Source organism: Ranitomeya imitator, chromosome 10, assembly GCF_032444005.1.
Source record: "Ranitomeya imitator isolate aRanImi1 chromosome 10, aRanImi1.pri, whole genome shotgun sequence".
NCBI lineage: Eukaryota > Metazoa > Chordata > Amphibia > Anura > Dendrobatidae > Ranitomeya > Ranitomeya imitator.
In genome coordinates this window covers 75,381,183-75,396,421 of record NC_091291.1, presented here as the reverse complement: position 1 = coordinate 75,396,421, position 15,239 = coordinate 75,381,183, and the positions used below count along the sequence as shown (strand labels likewise).

Sequence of the window (15,239 nt, the reverse complement as noted above, 5' to 3'; positions counted from 1 at the left end):
AAACACCCCACACAAGGCCGTGGTATCGCCACTTGGCGCAAGCACCCGTGAGAGTGCTGTTTGTCTGAAGAGGTGGGTGTGCCCGTTTTTGGTCTACGGCACTGCCACTGGGTCCCTCATAGTACAATAAAGTGTCTCTGGCAGTGGTGGTGCGCACCCAAAGTTAGACACACTGTTGTAACATGAGGGGCCCTGGGCATGTACTGCCGGCCACAAGAGAGTTCCCCCACCCCCAGCTCAAACATTGCTCTACCACTTGCACAATTATCTCTCACAGTTCCACCTATGTTTAGTCTATGTGCTGACATCCGTAAATTCCTGCCACTGACAATACCATAGTGTTGACATGTATGATGGTACTTAACATAGTCAGGGGCAGTGTCCTATATTTACCCAAGTAAATACTTTGTGCCAAATTACTAGGTCTAAAACTACGCAGAGGAGCCCACCCCTGTACCTAATGATTGCAACCTTTTGGTTTTTCTTTTTGTTGTAATGCGAGACATTAACATGTATTTATTTTTTGGGACTACTAACTGGCAGACACTCATTACAATCGGCCGCCACTGACAACACCAATGGTGCCCACTGCCTGTGTACCCCTGCAAGAGAATTCAAAGTGCATACAGCTCAATTTTATTATGTTAGGCCTTCGAAGCCTGTCTGCGGTCCCTCCTTTCTCTAGGCCTCCACTGACCTGTCTACTGCTGCCCGTGTACCCCTGGAACCAATGTTAAAGTGCCTACAGCCCTAATTTATTATGTTAGGCCTTCGAAGCCTGTCTGCGGTCCCTCCTTCCACTAGGCCTCCACTGACCTGTCTACTGCTGCCCGTGTTCCCCTGGAACCAATTTTAAAGTGCCTACAGCCCAAATTTATTATGTTAGGCCTTCGAAGCCTGTCTGCGGTCCCTCCTTCCACTAGGCCTCCACTGACCTGTCTACTGCTGCCCGTGTTCCCCTGGAACCAATTTTAAAGTGCCTACAGCCCAATTTTATTATATTAGGCCTTCCAAGCCTGTCTGCGGTCCCTCCTTCCACTAGGCCTCCACTGACCTGTCTACTGCTGCCCGTGTACCCCTGGAGCCAATGTTAAAGTGCCTACAGCCCTAATTTATTATGTTAGGCCTTCGAAGCCTGTCTGCGGTCCCTCCTTCCACTAGGCCTCCACTGACCTGTCTACTGCTGCCCGTGTTCCCCTGGAACCAATTTTAAAGTGCCTACAGGCCAATTTTATTATGTTAGGCCTTCGAAGCCTGTCTGCGGTCCCTCCTTCCACTAGGCCTCCACTGACCTGTCTACTGCTGCCCGTGTACCCCTGGAACCAATGTTAAAGTGCCTACAGCCCTAATTTATTATGTTAGGCCTTCGAAGCCTGTCTGCGGTCCCTCCTTCCACTAGGCCTCGACTGACCTGTCTACTGCTGCCCGTGTTCCCCTGGAACCAATTTTAAGGTGCCTACAGGCCAATTTTATTATGTTAGGCCTTCAAAGCCTGTCTGCGGTCCCTCCTTCCACTAGGCCTCCACTGACCTGTCTACTGCTGCCCGTGTTCCCTTGGAACCAATTTTAAAGTGCCTACAGCCCAATTTTATTATGTTAGGCCTTCGAAGCCTGTCTGCGGTCCCTCCTTCCACTAGGCCTCCACTGACCTGTCTACTGCTGCCCGTGTACCCCTGGAACCAATGTTAAAGTGCCTACAGCCCTAATTTATTATGTTAGGCCTTCGAAGCCTGTCTGCGGTCCCTCCTTCCACTAGGCCTCCACTGACCTGTCTACTGCTGCCCATGTTCCCCTGGAACCAATTTTAAAGTGCCTACAGGCCAATTTTATTATGTTAGGCCTTCGAAGCCTGTCTGTGGTCCCTCCTTCCACTAGGCCTCCACTGACCTGTCTACTGCTGCCCGTGTACCCCTGGAACCAATGTTAAAGTGCCTACAGCCCTAATTTATTATGTTAGGCCTTCTAAGCCTGTCTGCGGTCCCTCCTTCCACTAGGCATCCACTTACCTGTCTACTGCTGCCCGTGTTCCCCTGGAACCAATTTTAAAGTGCCTACAGCCCTAATTTATTATGTTAGGCCTACGAAGCCTGTCTGCGGTCTCTCCTTCCACTAGGCCTCCACTGACCAGTCTACTGCTGCCCGTGTACCCCTGGAACCAATGTTAAAGTGCCTAAAGCCCAATTTTATTATGTTAGGCCTTCGAAGCCTGTCTGCGGTCCCTCCTTCCAATAGTTCTCCACTGACCAGACCAATGCTGGCCGTGTACCCCTGGAACCCAGCTGAAAGTGCATGGAGCCTCCTTTTTTTCTTAGCTTTATATTTAGAGAGCCCAGATGAACTGCGCTGTACCACAGTTCAAGCTTCCTAGTCTACATTTCTTTTGCGAGAAAAGCCATCCCAGCCCTCCACCGGCATGAAAAAGTCTGCATTGTCATAGCACTCAGGCAATCAAACAGTAGAAAGGTGCACCTGACAAGAGACGCATGGACCAGTAGGCATGTCCACAAAAAGTTACGTGTCCATTACAGCGCACTGGGTTAATGTGTTGGATGCATGGTCCACAGGGGACAGCCTACAAAGTCTGTCTGCGGTCCACTATTGAAATTGTCCTCCACTGACCAGAGCAATGCTGCCTGTGTACCCCTGTAACCTTTTTTAAACTGCAGTGAGCCACATTTTTGGTTTAAGGCCTACTACCTGTGTCTGTCTGCGCCACTCAATACAGCTGTCCTCCTTTGAAAAAAGCAGAGCGTCAATAGTCTTATTTTCAGCCTCTAGGAATTTGAAAACTGCATTGGGGCTACTACTTTGGTAGGGCCTACTAACAGTGTCTGCCGCTCCAAGGTGTGCCCCAGGTTTCCTCTCCATTGCTTCGATCTTCCGGCTCTCATTTAGTAGTTGTTGAAAACTACACTGCATTAGGCCTACAAATTGGGTATGGGGTGTAGAGACGGTGTGTTCCACTCTAAGGTGTTCCCCAGGTTTCCTCTCCATTGCTTCCGTCTTTCGACTCTCGTTTAGTAGTTGTTGAAAACTACACAGCATTAGGCCTACAAATTGAGTATGGGGTGTAGAGACGGTGTGTTCCACTCCAAGGTGTTCCCCAGGTTTCCTCTCCATTGCTTCGATCTTCCGACTCTCGTTTAGTAGTTGTTGAAAACTACACTGCATTAGGCCTACAAATTGGGTATGGGGTGTAGAGACGGTGTGTTACACTCCAAGGTGTTCCCCAGGTTTCGTCCACATTGCTTCGATCTTCCGACTCTCGTTTAGTACTTGTTGAAAACTACACTGCATTAGGCCTACAAATTGGGTATGGGGTGTAGAGACGGTGTGTTCCACACCAAGGTGTTCCCCAGGTTTCCTCTCCATTGCTTCGATCTTCCGGCTCTCGTTTAGTAGTTGTTGAAAACTACACTGCATTAGGCCTACAAATTGGGTATGGGGTGTAGAGACGGTGTGTTCCACTCCAAGGTGTTCCCCAGGTTTCCTCTCCATTGCTTCGATCTTCCGACTCTCGTTTAGTAGTTGTTGAAAACTACACTACATTAGGCCTACAAATTGGGTATGGGGTGTAGAGACGGTGTGTTACACTCCAAGGTGTTCCCCAGGTTTCCTCTCCATTGCTTCGATCTTCTGGCTCTCGTTTAGTCGTTGTTGAAAACAACACTGCATTAGGCCTACTAGTTGGGTTGGGGCCTTCTATCTGAGTCTGCCGCTCCTTGCTGTTCTCCTCCAGTGAACAAAGCTGTGCCGCCGGATTACTACTGTTGCCAATTTTGAACTGCATTTAGAATACTTACTGATTTGGGCCTACTCTCTGTGTCAGCCTCTCATTCCAGTTGTCCTCCACTGAACAAAACAATGCCCCCTGGTTAGTCCTGTTACCAATTTTGAACTGCATTTAGCCCACTTTATTCTTTGGGCCCATATCTGTTTCCCCCTCATCCTGCCCATTGCCCAGCCAGTGATAGATGAGTCTGCTGGTACATTGACCCATAATGCAACATTCCCCGTGCACGCTACACTGCAAGATTGTGACCCTGCTGAAAGTCAGGTCCCCCTTCCCGCATACCATACCACCTTACACGGGGACAAAGAGGAAGGTGCAGATGAAGGTGCAGGTTCCTTCATCAGGTGGGGGGAGGAATACTCATTGGCGACATCACTGGCACAGGGCCCCTCATAGTACGCAAAAGTGTTGCTGCCGGTGGGAGGCGCCCCCGCCGTGCAAACACACCGCTGTACTTTGAGGGGCCCTGTGCCAGTGCCAATGCCAATGAGTGCCCCCCCCCCCTGCTTGCTCAGGATCACAGCACTTGCAAAGTTGAAATACTTACCTCTCCCTGCTCCACTGCCGTGACGTGGTCCAGATTTACTGGGCACACTAATTACTTGAACCAGCCCTACCCCCCACAACTTTAGCCAAATGACCCCCAATTTCAAATGCCTTCCAATTATTATAAGCTAAATTACGATTGACAAGCTTCTGTAACAAGAATGGATGTTTTTGCCATTAAAATGGGCAGTGTAGGTGTTTTCCTGGCCTCCACTCACTGCCGACTATGCTCCCCCATTGACTTGCATTGGGTTTCGTGTTTCGGTCGATCCCCGACTTTTCGCGATAATCGGCCAATTCCACTCGACTCGACTTTTGAGATAGTCGGGTTTCGCGAAACCCGGCTCGACTCTAAAAAGGTCAAGGTCGCTCAACTCTACCCAGCATTTGTCATCAACATATAAAGGACTTATTTTTATTTTTTATTCTCATTTTTATTTTTAATTTTAAATTTTTTCTTACTTCATTTTTATTCTTAATTTTTCATTTTTATTTTTTATCTCAAGAAAAAAAAATCAATATTTAATAAAGTAATGTTTAATACAAGAATATTGCTTTATTAAATATAGTGATTATATGGTTTGATTTATATAAGAAATGTTTCAATTCTGAGTAAAATACAACAATTCTTTCACTCATTCATTCATATACAGTATATATATATATATATATACATATTCTCATTTTGGTTCATGGCTATACATTCTTAGATATTATTGGTCTACTAAATATAGTTTATTAATAAAGTTTTAGTAATAGAGATGGAAATACTTGTTACATAAAAAGACACACTGACATTTATGGGTTCCAAAAGAAATTACACCTATGACATAAAAATGTCCTATCACATGAGGAATATGGTTAATAATGTATTATCATTTATTATTATTATTATTATTATTATTTTACTTTTCCAAATATAAGTTCCATATTACTATTGTTTAATAATTATATGGATATTATTGATTGCTATGGTATGCTGTGATATTATAGGTTAGGAAAATTACCAGATTTGGTATAGAATAGAGAATTAAGACTTCAATCAAGATACTGAAGTTACGTTAATAAAGACTTTTCATATTTCTGAATTCAATTGATTCTTAAAAGTTGCAAGAAGAAGAAGCTGCTATCCAGAAGTTCCACAAGGTAACAATGCTATGATTTCTGAGTAATAATAGACTGTGTCAATTGCAATTCATGTCACCACTGACAACTACAACTGCTGCATCCATCACTGACAACTATTAGTACAGTATCTAAACTGACAACCACAATTGGAGAGGACGATGATCCTATGATGCTAAGATGAACTGTGTTATTACGTTTTTATCATGTTCCAGTGGTTTACTATCACCTATAACACTTCCATGAAAGCTGGTGAACAATCAGGTAATTGTCAGGAAGCTACAACCCTGACATGTGTCCTGTGCACTAAGGACTGGTTATGGTGCTCTGTTTAGCAAGGAAGAGTCAATTTAACCCTTGCTGTGCTGACCAAAGACGTCACAACTGTTCCAAGACCAATGTGGATGATATGGAAGGATTCCAGATCCAAGGCCAGCCAATGTAAGTCCAGGTCTTCAAAGGTGACACTGCATAGATATTAAAGCTACATTTCATCTATGAACATTGTTTACTTATCAACATTTGAAGTTATGGACTTTGATTGACACATGACACACAATCTCTACAAAATCTACATGCTATCATCTATTTCAAAAGAATTATATTAAAGATTGCTTTAAAAGAACCAAGAAGACATCAAGATAAAGACCAGATAACATCAGATGATGATCAGACCTGAGATGCTTCAATTATGTATAGGGAAGCATAATTATATATATATATTTTATATGAATATTAGTCACGGCTTACCATAACATGAATTTACATATCATTATGTTATTGAGTATGTATAACAATATTATTATTATTTATATTAATATTAACATTAAATTATTTTGCCAAAGAAGAAGAGAAGAAAGAAAATCTAATATGTTTACTTTGAGGGTTCCAATCAATGTCTGTCACCCTCAAAAGGGGGAATTGTTAAATATTAATTGAATTATTCATTATCTCAATTCTATACTGAGCACATTGCCTCTCTCTGACATTACAAAAGCTATTTCTGTATATGTAGCTCAGAGTATAAGTTAACACCATATAGAGGGAAGACGTGATCTGTGGGACATATAAATAACGTCTCTTAGGAGGTGGAGGGGGGTCGTCACAGGGGCTTGTCACGTGGGGCTGTCACCTTCTTGCCTTCACCATCATTCTCCATGGACGTCAGACAAGTCACACAAGGAAGGAACAGCTGGTAGCCATGATTCTACTCCATGAAAGAAAGATGACTTCTATTACATCTCAGAAATGATGAGTAACAAGCGCTGATATTTATAAATGGACAATCTGTTTGCAACTATTTCATCTATTTTTATGTTTTGCTGCAATGTGGTTTTTCTGTGGACAATTCAATTAACCACTACCGTTTTATGAAAATATCATGACATTTTTTCTTTAAGAGTAACGCACCTGGTAAAGTCTTGATTAAATAAATGTGCAAAATAAGAATATTTAACAAACCAATACTAATAAGCATGTGTAATCGCACATTTTAATAAATGTAGTTGATTATTACCAATGATTGGTAACTTTATTTCAACAGACAGTATTTCCATTAAGGAAAGATGTAAAATTGGAATGAAGCTGGAATATCCCAGTGGATATGCTATGAAAAACATGTGGTATCCAAAGGGATGCAGTATGATTGCATATGAAAACTTAGAAGAATTGGACACATGCCTACGGGGGAAGCTTATTCACATCTTTGGAGACTCAACATTAAAACAGTGGTTTTACTACATTGAGAGCAAAATAAAAAGTAAGTTTTGCTTTTAAAGAAATAGCAAAAAAAATTGTGAGTGTGAATAGCAAACTATAAATTTGGTAAATATTTGTGTGACTAAGAATATTTCTAGATTTCAGATACCTACAACAATTACATTTAAAAGAGTTCTCTACCATTTTAGATTGATGATAAATCCTTTGAATAGGTCATTGGAGATGGGCGATTCCAAATAGTAAAATTTGGGGTCTATACCGAATACCTAATGTTCGGGTATGGTCCCCGAACACAGACTATAAGACGCCTCTCCATTACTAAATCCATAGTCAGATTGTAAATAAACACACATCCAGAAAAAAGTCCTTTATATGAGATAAAAATACACACCATTTTACTTTTTTATTTAAAAATGAAAAGCAAAGTTATACTCAACTTACGCCCATTCCATTGAAGCCCTTATCCCCTGTAAAAAAGTAGAAAATAAAAAACACTGATAATGCTCATCTAACGCCCATTCAATTGAAGCTCTGGTCTCCTGTAAAATAATAATAAAAAACAACCATATCCCTCACATGTCCAAAATACTGTCCCACACCACAATCCATGTCTGTGATAAGTGGTTTTCAACCTGGATGGTGCCAAGATGGGACTATTCAGGCTGAAAACCACTGGAGAATGAGCTGCTGCTAGTGCAGCATCAGTGATTAGCAGTGATGTAATCAAGGTTACCTCCAATCACAGCTGCTGACTCACACTGACATCTGACGCAATGATCTTACCACCCATCAAAGGCAGTAACAATAGAACAATGTACTACAACTCCAGAGTCTGCTATATCTTTCTGAAGTTCTTTTGCAGTCAAGCAGGAGTTCTGATTTGCCCCTCTAGCAATTCTAGAGCAGCTTTCACTGAAATTTTGATTGATTTTCCTGACCTTATCTTGACTTACATTGATCCTGTTAACTGTCATTTCTTAATTACATTTCAAACTCCGGAAAGGGTAACTTGCAAACTCTTTGCTATCTTCCTACTGCCTTTTCCTGCTTTGTGGGCCTCCAACATTTTCATTTTAAGAGTGCTTTTTTAGAGTGCTAGGCAGGTGCTTAGAAGAACCTGTGACTTTTGTTTTTGGCACAAGGCTAAAGGCGGCTGGTTTTTAATAGAGCTGGAAAATTAGCATCACCTGATCATTGTTAATGATGATAATGAATAGTGATGAGTGAATTTGTTCGGAAAATTATCATCAAACATAAATTCGGCACGAATATGGCACATTCAGATTCGTGATCAGAGACCCGAGCAAAATTTTATAAAAATCGGTAAAAATTGGTAACATTCGGTAAAAGTGCAGGAAAATATTTGCATTGTCACAAAAATATTTTCAGCACTTTAGCAACAATAATGGTGGTATATCATGGGCGTTTGGCATGTGTTTGATGAGAAGAGGGGCTTTGCCGAGCTCAGAGGCGTGACATTCTTGTAAGCACAGCAATAATTTTTTTCCCCTAACTTTATGTGTGCACAATGCAGCTACCCAATCAGGGCGCAGGAGACAACCACAATGTCCTGATACAACAGCTTGTGTCATTGGCTGCTGAAATCACATGTCCCTCTCCATATAAATAGCGGACATATTGTTTCAGCACCATTTTGACACTGTAAGAGTGTAGAGAGGCTGCTCTTGATGCTGCCACCATTAACAGCAAGATTTTAGCTAGTTAGTTAGGAGGATGTATATCAGTCAGATAGTGTAGCTAGATAGTGTCCAGTGTGGCTGTAAAATTTACCTTCCGGAAGTTTTTTCGGGGGCCATTACTGAGGTCCACAGACAAAGCCAGCAGGGGATGTGTTGTGCACTGCTTCTATTGTGCTCCGTGTATGAGTATAGCACTCTAATTAATATTTTTTCACTAGGCAAATGTGAAAAAGCCTGCTGTATCCCACATTTTAGCTACTTAGGGGGTTGTATATCAGTCAGATAGTGTAGCGAGCTACTGTCCAGTGTGGCTGTTAAATTTACCTTCCAGCATTTTTTTGGGACATTACTGAGGTCCACAAAGAAAGCCAGCAGGGCAAGTGTTGTGCACCGCTTAAATTGTGCTCCATGCAGAAGTATAGCATTCTAATTCACATGTAGCTGGTGAAAAAATATTAAACAGCCTGCTGTGTACCACTTTGTCATTTAGTGCTGTGGTGATATAAAACTGTCTGCAGACCTAAGGCACATTAAAAAAAAAGATATATATATTTTTCTGCTGCTAAATGTGAAACAGCCTGCTGTATCCCACATTGTCATTTTATAGCGGTGATATGAACCTGTCTGCAGACTTAGGACACATTAAAAAAAAATTATAGTCTTTCATTTGCAAAAAGTTAGGCAACCTGCCGTATCACACTTTGCTATTTGGTTGGGTTGAAATTAAGCTGTAGAGGCCTGATCCATAAGCCACAAAAAGTCTTCTGTTATTAACATCATATAGTAAAGGACATGACTTTAAAAAAGTTTGTAGCATCTACTGTGTTAAAGAGGCCTGATCTATAGGCCATAAAAAATGTTTCTGTTATTAAGTTATACATAGTGTTGAGCATTCCGATACTGCAAATATCGGGTATCGTCCGATATTCGCTGTATTGGATTTCCGATACTGCGTTTCGATATTTTTAAGATATCGGATACCAGAATCGGAAGTTCCTATAGTGCAATGATGCACTATAATAGAGTGTGGGCAGTGCATGGGTGGAGACTGCATCTGTGTGTGCGGGCGGGGTCTGTGCGGGCCTGCCCTTGGTCTGTACGGGCCTCTCAGGAGTCTGAGTGGCTGGCCGGGGGTCTGTGTGGGCCTGCCGGAGGTCTGTACGGGCCTCTCAGGGGTCTGTGCGGCTGGCCGGGGGTCTGTGCGGCCTGCTAGGGGTCTTTACGCTCTCGGGGGTCTGTGCTGCCTGCCGGGGGTCTGTGCTGCCTGCCGGGGGTCACATCCTCATGGTGCTGCCCTTCTTTCTGATGAGGACTAATGGAGCTGCCCAGGGGCTACAACTATCTCTGATTACCCCAGCCTCCTTCATCTCTCACAACATACTTTTGGCACACTGGTAATGAGCTGGAGGTATAGGCTGGTACCTCTCCTTGATGGGTGGATGACCACCCGTGGGGATGTGATGTTGTACCCCTTTTTTCCTGCCCAAAGTCTAGTGGGTGTTTACTGAAGACTCGTTCATACTCTTGAACCACCCTGTAAGCCCCTTGTTTCTGGTGTGCTGGTGTAGAGTCAGTGCCCACGTGCAATTTTTGACACCAATCTTTCATTCGACCTGCAGAGCCATTGTCCTCCGCCTGGGTGGACGGGATCAAGGGTTCTGCCACCTGGATAACATTATTATCAACAGTAAACAGTTTGGCAATTGTGGCATATCTGGTTAGGTGAACTTCTTTCTCTCCACAGTTGAGAACACGTACTGGTATTCTCCCTTTGCGGACTTCAACCACCCCTCTAGCTGTCAGGATCGTAGACCTACTATCAGAATACACAGGTCCTACTAGCGCCTGGTAATCTTTACTAGTGTTGAGCATTCCGATACCGCAAGTATCGGGTATCGGCCGATACTTGCGGTATCGGAATTCCGATACCGAATTCCGATACTTCCCGCGTATCGGATACCGGAATCGGAAGTTCCCAGAATTCAAACTGAATGCAGCAGCCAATGAGGAATGAATGGAAGTGTGGGCACATCCTGTTTAGCATGGTGGGCATGTAAGTACTGGCAAGGCTGTGATTGGCTGCTGAAATGACGTCACTCTGCACTATAAAAAACGCTGCCGCCATTTTGCGCTCACTCTGCTGTGATTTCAGTTAGGGACAGGACGCTGTGTTCTAACTGAGGGCCAGTTGAGATAGCTAATTGCTTTATTTTGCTTTTCCAAGGCTAATTTAGCAAACGCTGTGTTCACTGTTCAGTTCACCTTGCTCTTGCCTTGCAGCGCTGTTTTAACAGCGTTTTGCAAGGTCTCTGTGTGTGTGTGTGTGCAGCTCACTCTGTAGTCTGTGTGCAGCCATATACCAGGTTGTATTCAGCTCAGGGGGGGTTCACACTGCCTCACACAGTTCTATCCATTGTCCTTTTTTGCTCATAGTGCAGCCTGCTGCACATTTTTTCTAAAATTTCCTATTAGTGTCTTTCCACCCGTCTCCAGCCAAATAGTGGAAAAACACTAGATAGGATAACCCAGAGGGGGTTTTTTGGGCCTTGCAGCGCCGTTTACGGCTGTCTGCACGGTCTCCGTGTGAGCGCAGCTCGCCCTGTAGTCTGTGTGCAGCCACAGCCGGTTGTATTCAGCTCAGGGTTTGTCACTGCCTCATACTGTAAACTAACTTGTCCTTTTTTCAAATAGTGCAGCCTGTTGAAAATTTTTTTTAAAATTTCCTATTAGTGTCTTTCCACCCGTCTCCAGCAAAATAGTGGAAAAACACTAGATAGGATAACCTAGAGGAGGGTTTTTGGGCCTTGCAGCGCCGTTTACGGCTGTCTGCACAGTCTCCGTGTGAGCGCAGCTCGCCCTGTAGTCTGTGTGCAGCCACAGCCCGTTGTATTCAGCTCAGGGCTTGTCACTGCCTCATACCGTTAAATAACTTGTCCTTTTTTTCAACTAGTGCAGCCTGTTTAAAAATTATTTAAAAAATTCCTATTAGTGTCTTTCCACCCGTCTCCAGCTAAATAGTGGCAAAACACTAGATAGGATAACCTAGAGGAGGGTTTTGGGCCTTGCAGCGCCGTTTACGGCTGTCTGCACGGTCTCCGTGTGAGCGCAGCTCACCCTGTAGTCTGTGTGCAGCCACAGCCCGTTGTATTCAGCTCAGGGTTTGTCACTGCCTCATACCGTTCAATAACTTGTTCATTTTTTCAACTAGTGCAGCCTGTTTAAAAATTATTAAAAAAATTCCTATTAGTGTCTTTCCACCCGTCTCCAGCTAAATAGTGGAAAAACACTAGATAGGATAACCTAGAGGAGGGTTTTTGTGCCTTGCAGCGCCGTTTACGGTTGTCTGCACGGTCTCTGTGTGAGCGCAGCTCGCCCTGTAGTCTGTGTGCAGCCACAGCCCGTTGTATTCAGCTCAGCGCCGTTTACGGCTGTCTGCACGGCCTCCGTGTGAGTTAAACTTGCTCTGTAGCCCGATCTGCAGCAAAAAAAAAAAGTAAAGTTCACCAAACACCACTTAACACTTGTGTAGGCCACATTTTATCAATAATAAAGTCTAGTCCACACTTTACAACATTAGTGTTTCTTACACCTGTTAGGAGGAGCATTTCAGGAATAAGCACACTAAGGCCTTAGTACTTTTCTGCTTATCTTTATCTTTCAACCAAGATGAAGAGGGCAGGGAGTAAAGGTCGTGGGCGTGGGGCAGGGAGAGGAGCAGGGAGAGGACGTGGTGATTCTGTGCCTGCTGCGGGCACCGGTGACTCATCATCACCCAGTTTCAGCAGGGAACAGTCCTTCATGCGCAGCTTTGTCGGAGAGCGCCGTGCATCGCTGCTGCGTGAAGATCAAATTGAAGCCGTTGTCGGATGGATGGCAGCTAACGCATCGACTTCAATGAGTGCCACATCCTCTCAGGCACAGACCACTGGAGAGCAGCCATCTGTCTCTTCACCACCTGCCAAATTGGCCAGGCAGTCAGAGAGCCCAGGACAGGAGCCGTCTCTACTTCTGTTCTCTGAATCTCTTGGCTTGGAAACAGGGGGCCAGCCAAGCAGTATTGTAGAAATGGAAGAAGAGGCAGTGTGCAGTGATGCCCAACAGCTTTGTCTCTCTGACTCTGAAGAGGCGGGTGGGTCAGTGCCTGCGGTGACCACAGCGCAGTACGCATCTGATGATGAAACTCAGGTGCCGCTTTCTGGTGCGTACTGTGCTGCCGAGACTACCCAGGAGGAGCAGTTGGTGGCAGAGGGTAGTGGAGATGATGAGGTCCTTGACCCATCGTGGCGTGAGGAACAGGAAGGTGGTGGGAGCAGCTCAGAGGAAGAAATTCCCCTAACGGGCCAAAGAGGGAGAGGGAGGGGGAAGACTGCGGAGCCTGTAGCCTCCACTTTGGCACCAGTTAGGAGCCTGTCTCTTTCAAAAGCCAAAAAGGGCGCTCCCAAGACTTGCAGTGCCTGGTCCTTTTTTGACACAGTTGCAGATGACATTTGTTTTGTCAAATGCAAGCTGTGTCATCAGAAAGTAAAAAGAGGTAAAAGTGTCAGCAACCTCAATACCACAAATATGTGGAAACATGTGCGGACCAGGCACGCGGTGGAGTTCCAAAAACACACTGAAGACCTAGGCCAACCAACAGCGGCAGCTACCACCTCTTCAGCTCGTGTTGCTTCTTCCTCCAGATCACGCACAGCTGGTTCGGCTTCCTCCTTGGATCGCCATGGAAGAACCTCTGGCACTGTTGTCCAGAGACCTAGTGTAATTCCACCCACAGCACCACATTCCCAGTCATCCTCACACTCCCAGCCTAGTCTACAGCCATCGGTAGTACAGGCATGGGAGAAAAGGCGGGCATTCTCGGCAAACCACCCCCGAGCACAGGCTCTGAATGCAGGCATTGCCAAACTTCTGTCGCTGGAAATGCTCTCATTCAGGCTGGTGGAGACTGACAGCTTCCGTGACTTGATGGCATTGGCAGTCCCACAGTACAAGGTGCCCAGCCGCTTTTACTTCAGCAGGCAAGCTGTCCCTGCCCTGCACAAGCATGTGGAGGGACAAATAAAACACGCGCTACTGAACGCCGTCAGTAGCAAGGTTCACCTCACCACCGATGCGTGGACCAGTCAACATGGACAGGGGCGATACCTTTCCGTCACTGCCCATTGGGTTAATGTTGTTGAGCTGGGTACAGACCGTGCGAGTGGCGCAGGACGTGTCCTGCCCACTCCAAGGATTGCAGGAATCCAGTCTGTACGCATTGACTCCTCCTCTTACACCAGTTCCTCAGATTCATCGCTGCAGGATCCGTCACAGTCCACCTCCACATGGACCCGTGAACGTTTACCTATGACCGACATGAGCACAGCCGTGGCCAAACGTCAGCAGGCCGTCTTGAAACTAGTTTCTTTGGGGAATCGAAGCCACACAGCGCAGGAGCTCTGGAATGCCCTAAAGCAGGAGAGCGATGTGTGGTTTGTGCCAGCGAATCTCCAGCCAGGCATGGTAGTGTGTGACAATGGCCGAAATCTGGTGGCAGCTTTAGGCCTTGGCAACCTCACTCACATCCCATGTCTGGCACTTGTGCTTAATTTGGTTGTGCAGAGTTTTCTGAGGGACTATCCGGATCTTGATGCACTTCTGCACAAGGCCCGCCTAGAGTGTGCTCACTTGCGGCGTTCCAGCTTGGCAAGATCCCGCATTGCTGCTCTGCAGCGTCGGTTTCGCCTTCCTGAACATTGCATCATATGTGACCTACTTACCAGGTGGAATTCCACGTTACATATGTTGGAGCGGTTGTGTGAGCAGCAGCAAGCAGTAATGGAGTACCAGCTGCATCAGGCGCAAAAAAGTCGCAGTCAGCGCCGCTCAGACTTCACAACCACAGAGTGGGCCACTATGAAGGACGTCTGCCAGGTTTTGCGTCCTTTCGATTATTCCACGCGGATGGCAAGTGCAGATGATGCACTAGTCAGCATGACTGTCCCCCTTATCTGCTTGCTTCAAGAAACCCTGCAAGGGATAAGGGATGATGTGGAAGAGGTGGAGGATGAGGAGTCACCTTTTCCATCAGTTTCTGGGCAGTCAGCACCACGTGGTTCCTCACAAAGGGGTCGGCAGGGGACCCTTTGTGAGGAGGATGAGGAGGAGTCAATGGACGAGGAAGAGCTACGTCCAGAGGAGGCAGTTACACCATTGTCCAGTGGTCAGTGTGTACAGCGAGGGTGGGGTGATGATGAGCGGGCAGAGATCATGTCTCAAGCAGGGGACAGCATTTCTGGGCCAGTTGGCAGTCTGCAGCACATGATTGATTTCATGTTGCAGTGCCTGAGAAACGACCGCCGCATCGACCACATTCTCAA

At 45.4% G+C, this 15,239-nt stretch overlaps 1 protein-coding gene across 2 annotated transcripts in view; it reads left to right on the top strand.

Annotated features, from left to right (window-relative positions):
* LOC138652014 (NXPE family member 1-like) overlaps positions 1–15,239 on the top strand; it is a 514,573-nt gene that overhangs the window by 482,103 nt on the left and 17,231 nt on the right. For both annotated transcript variants that reach the window (XM_069742701.1, XM_069742702.1), the window contains exon 5: positions 7,008–7,223. In XM_069742701.1, coding sequence (XP_069598802.1) covers positions 7,008–7,223 — 216 coding nt within the window. The remainder of the gene's footprint in view (positions 1–7,007; positions 7,224–15,239) is intronic.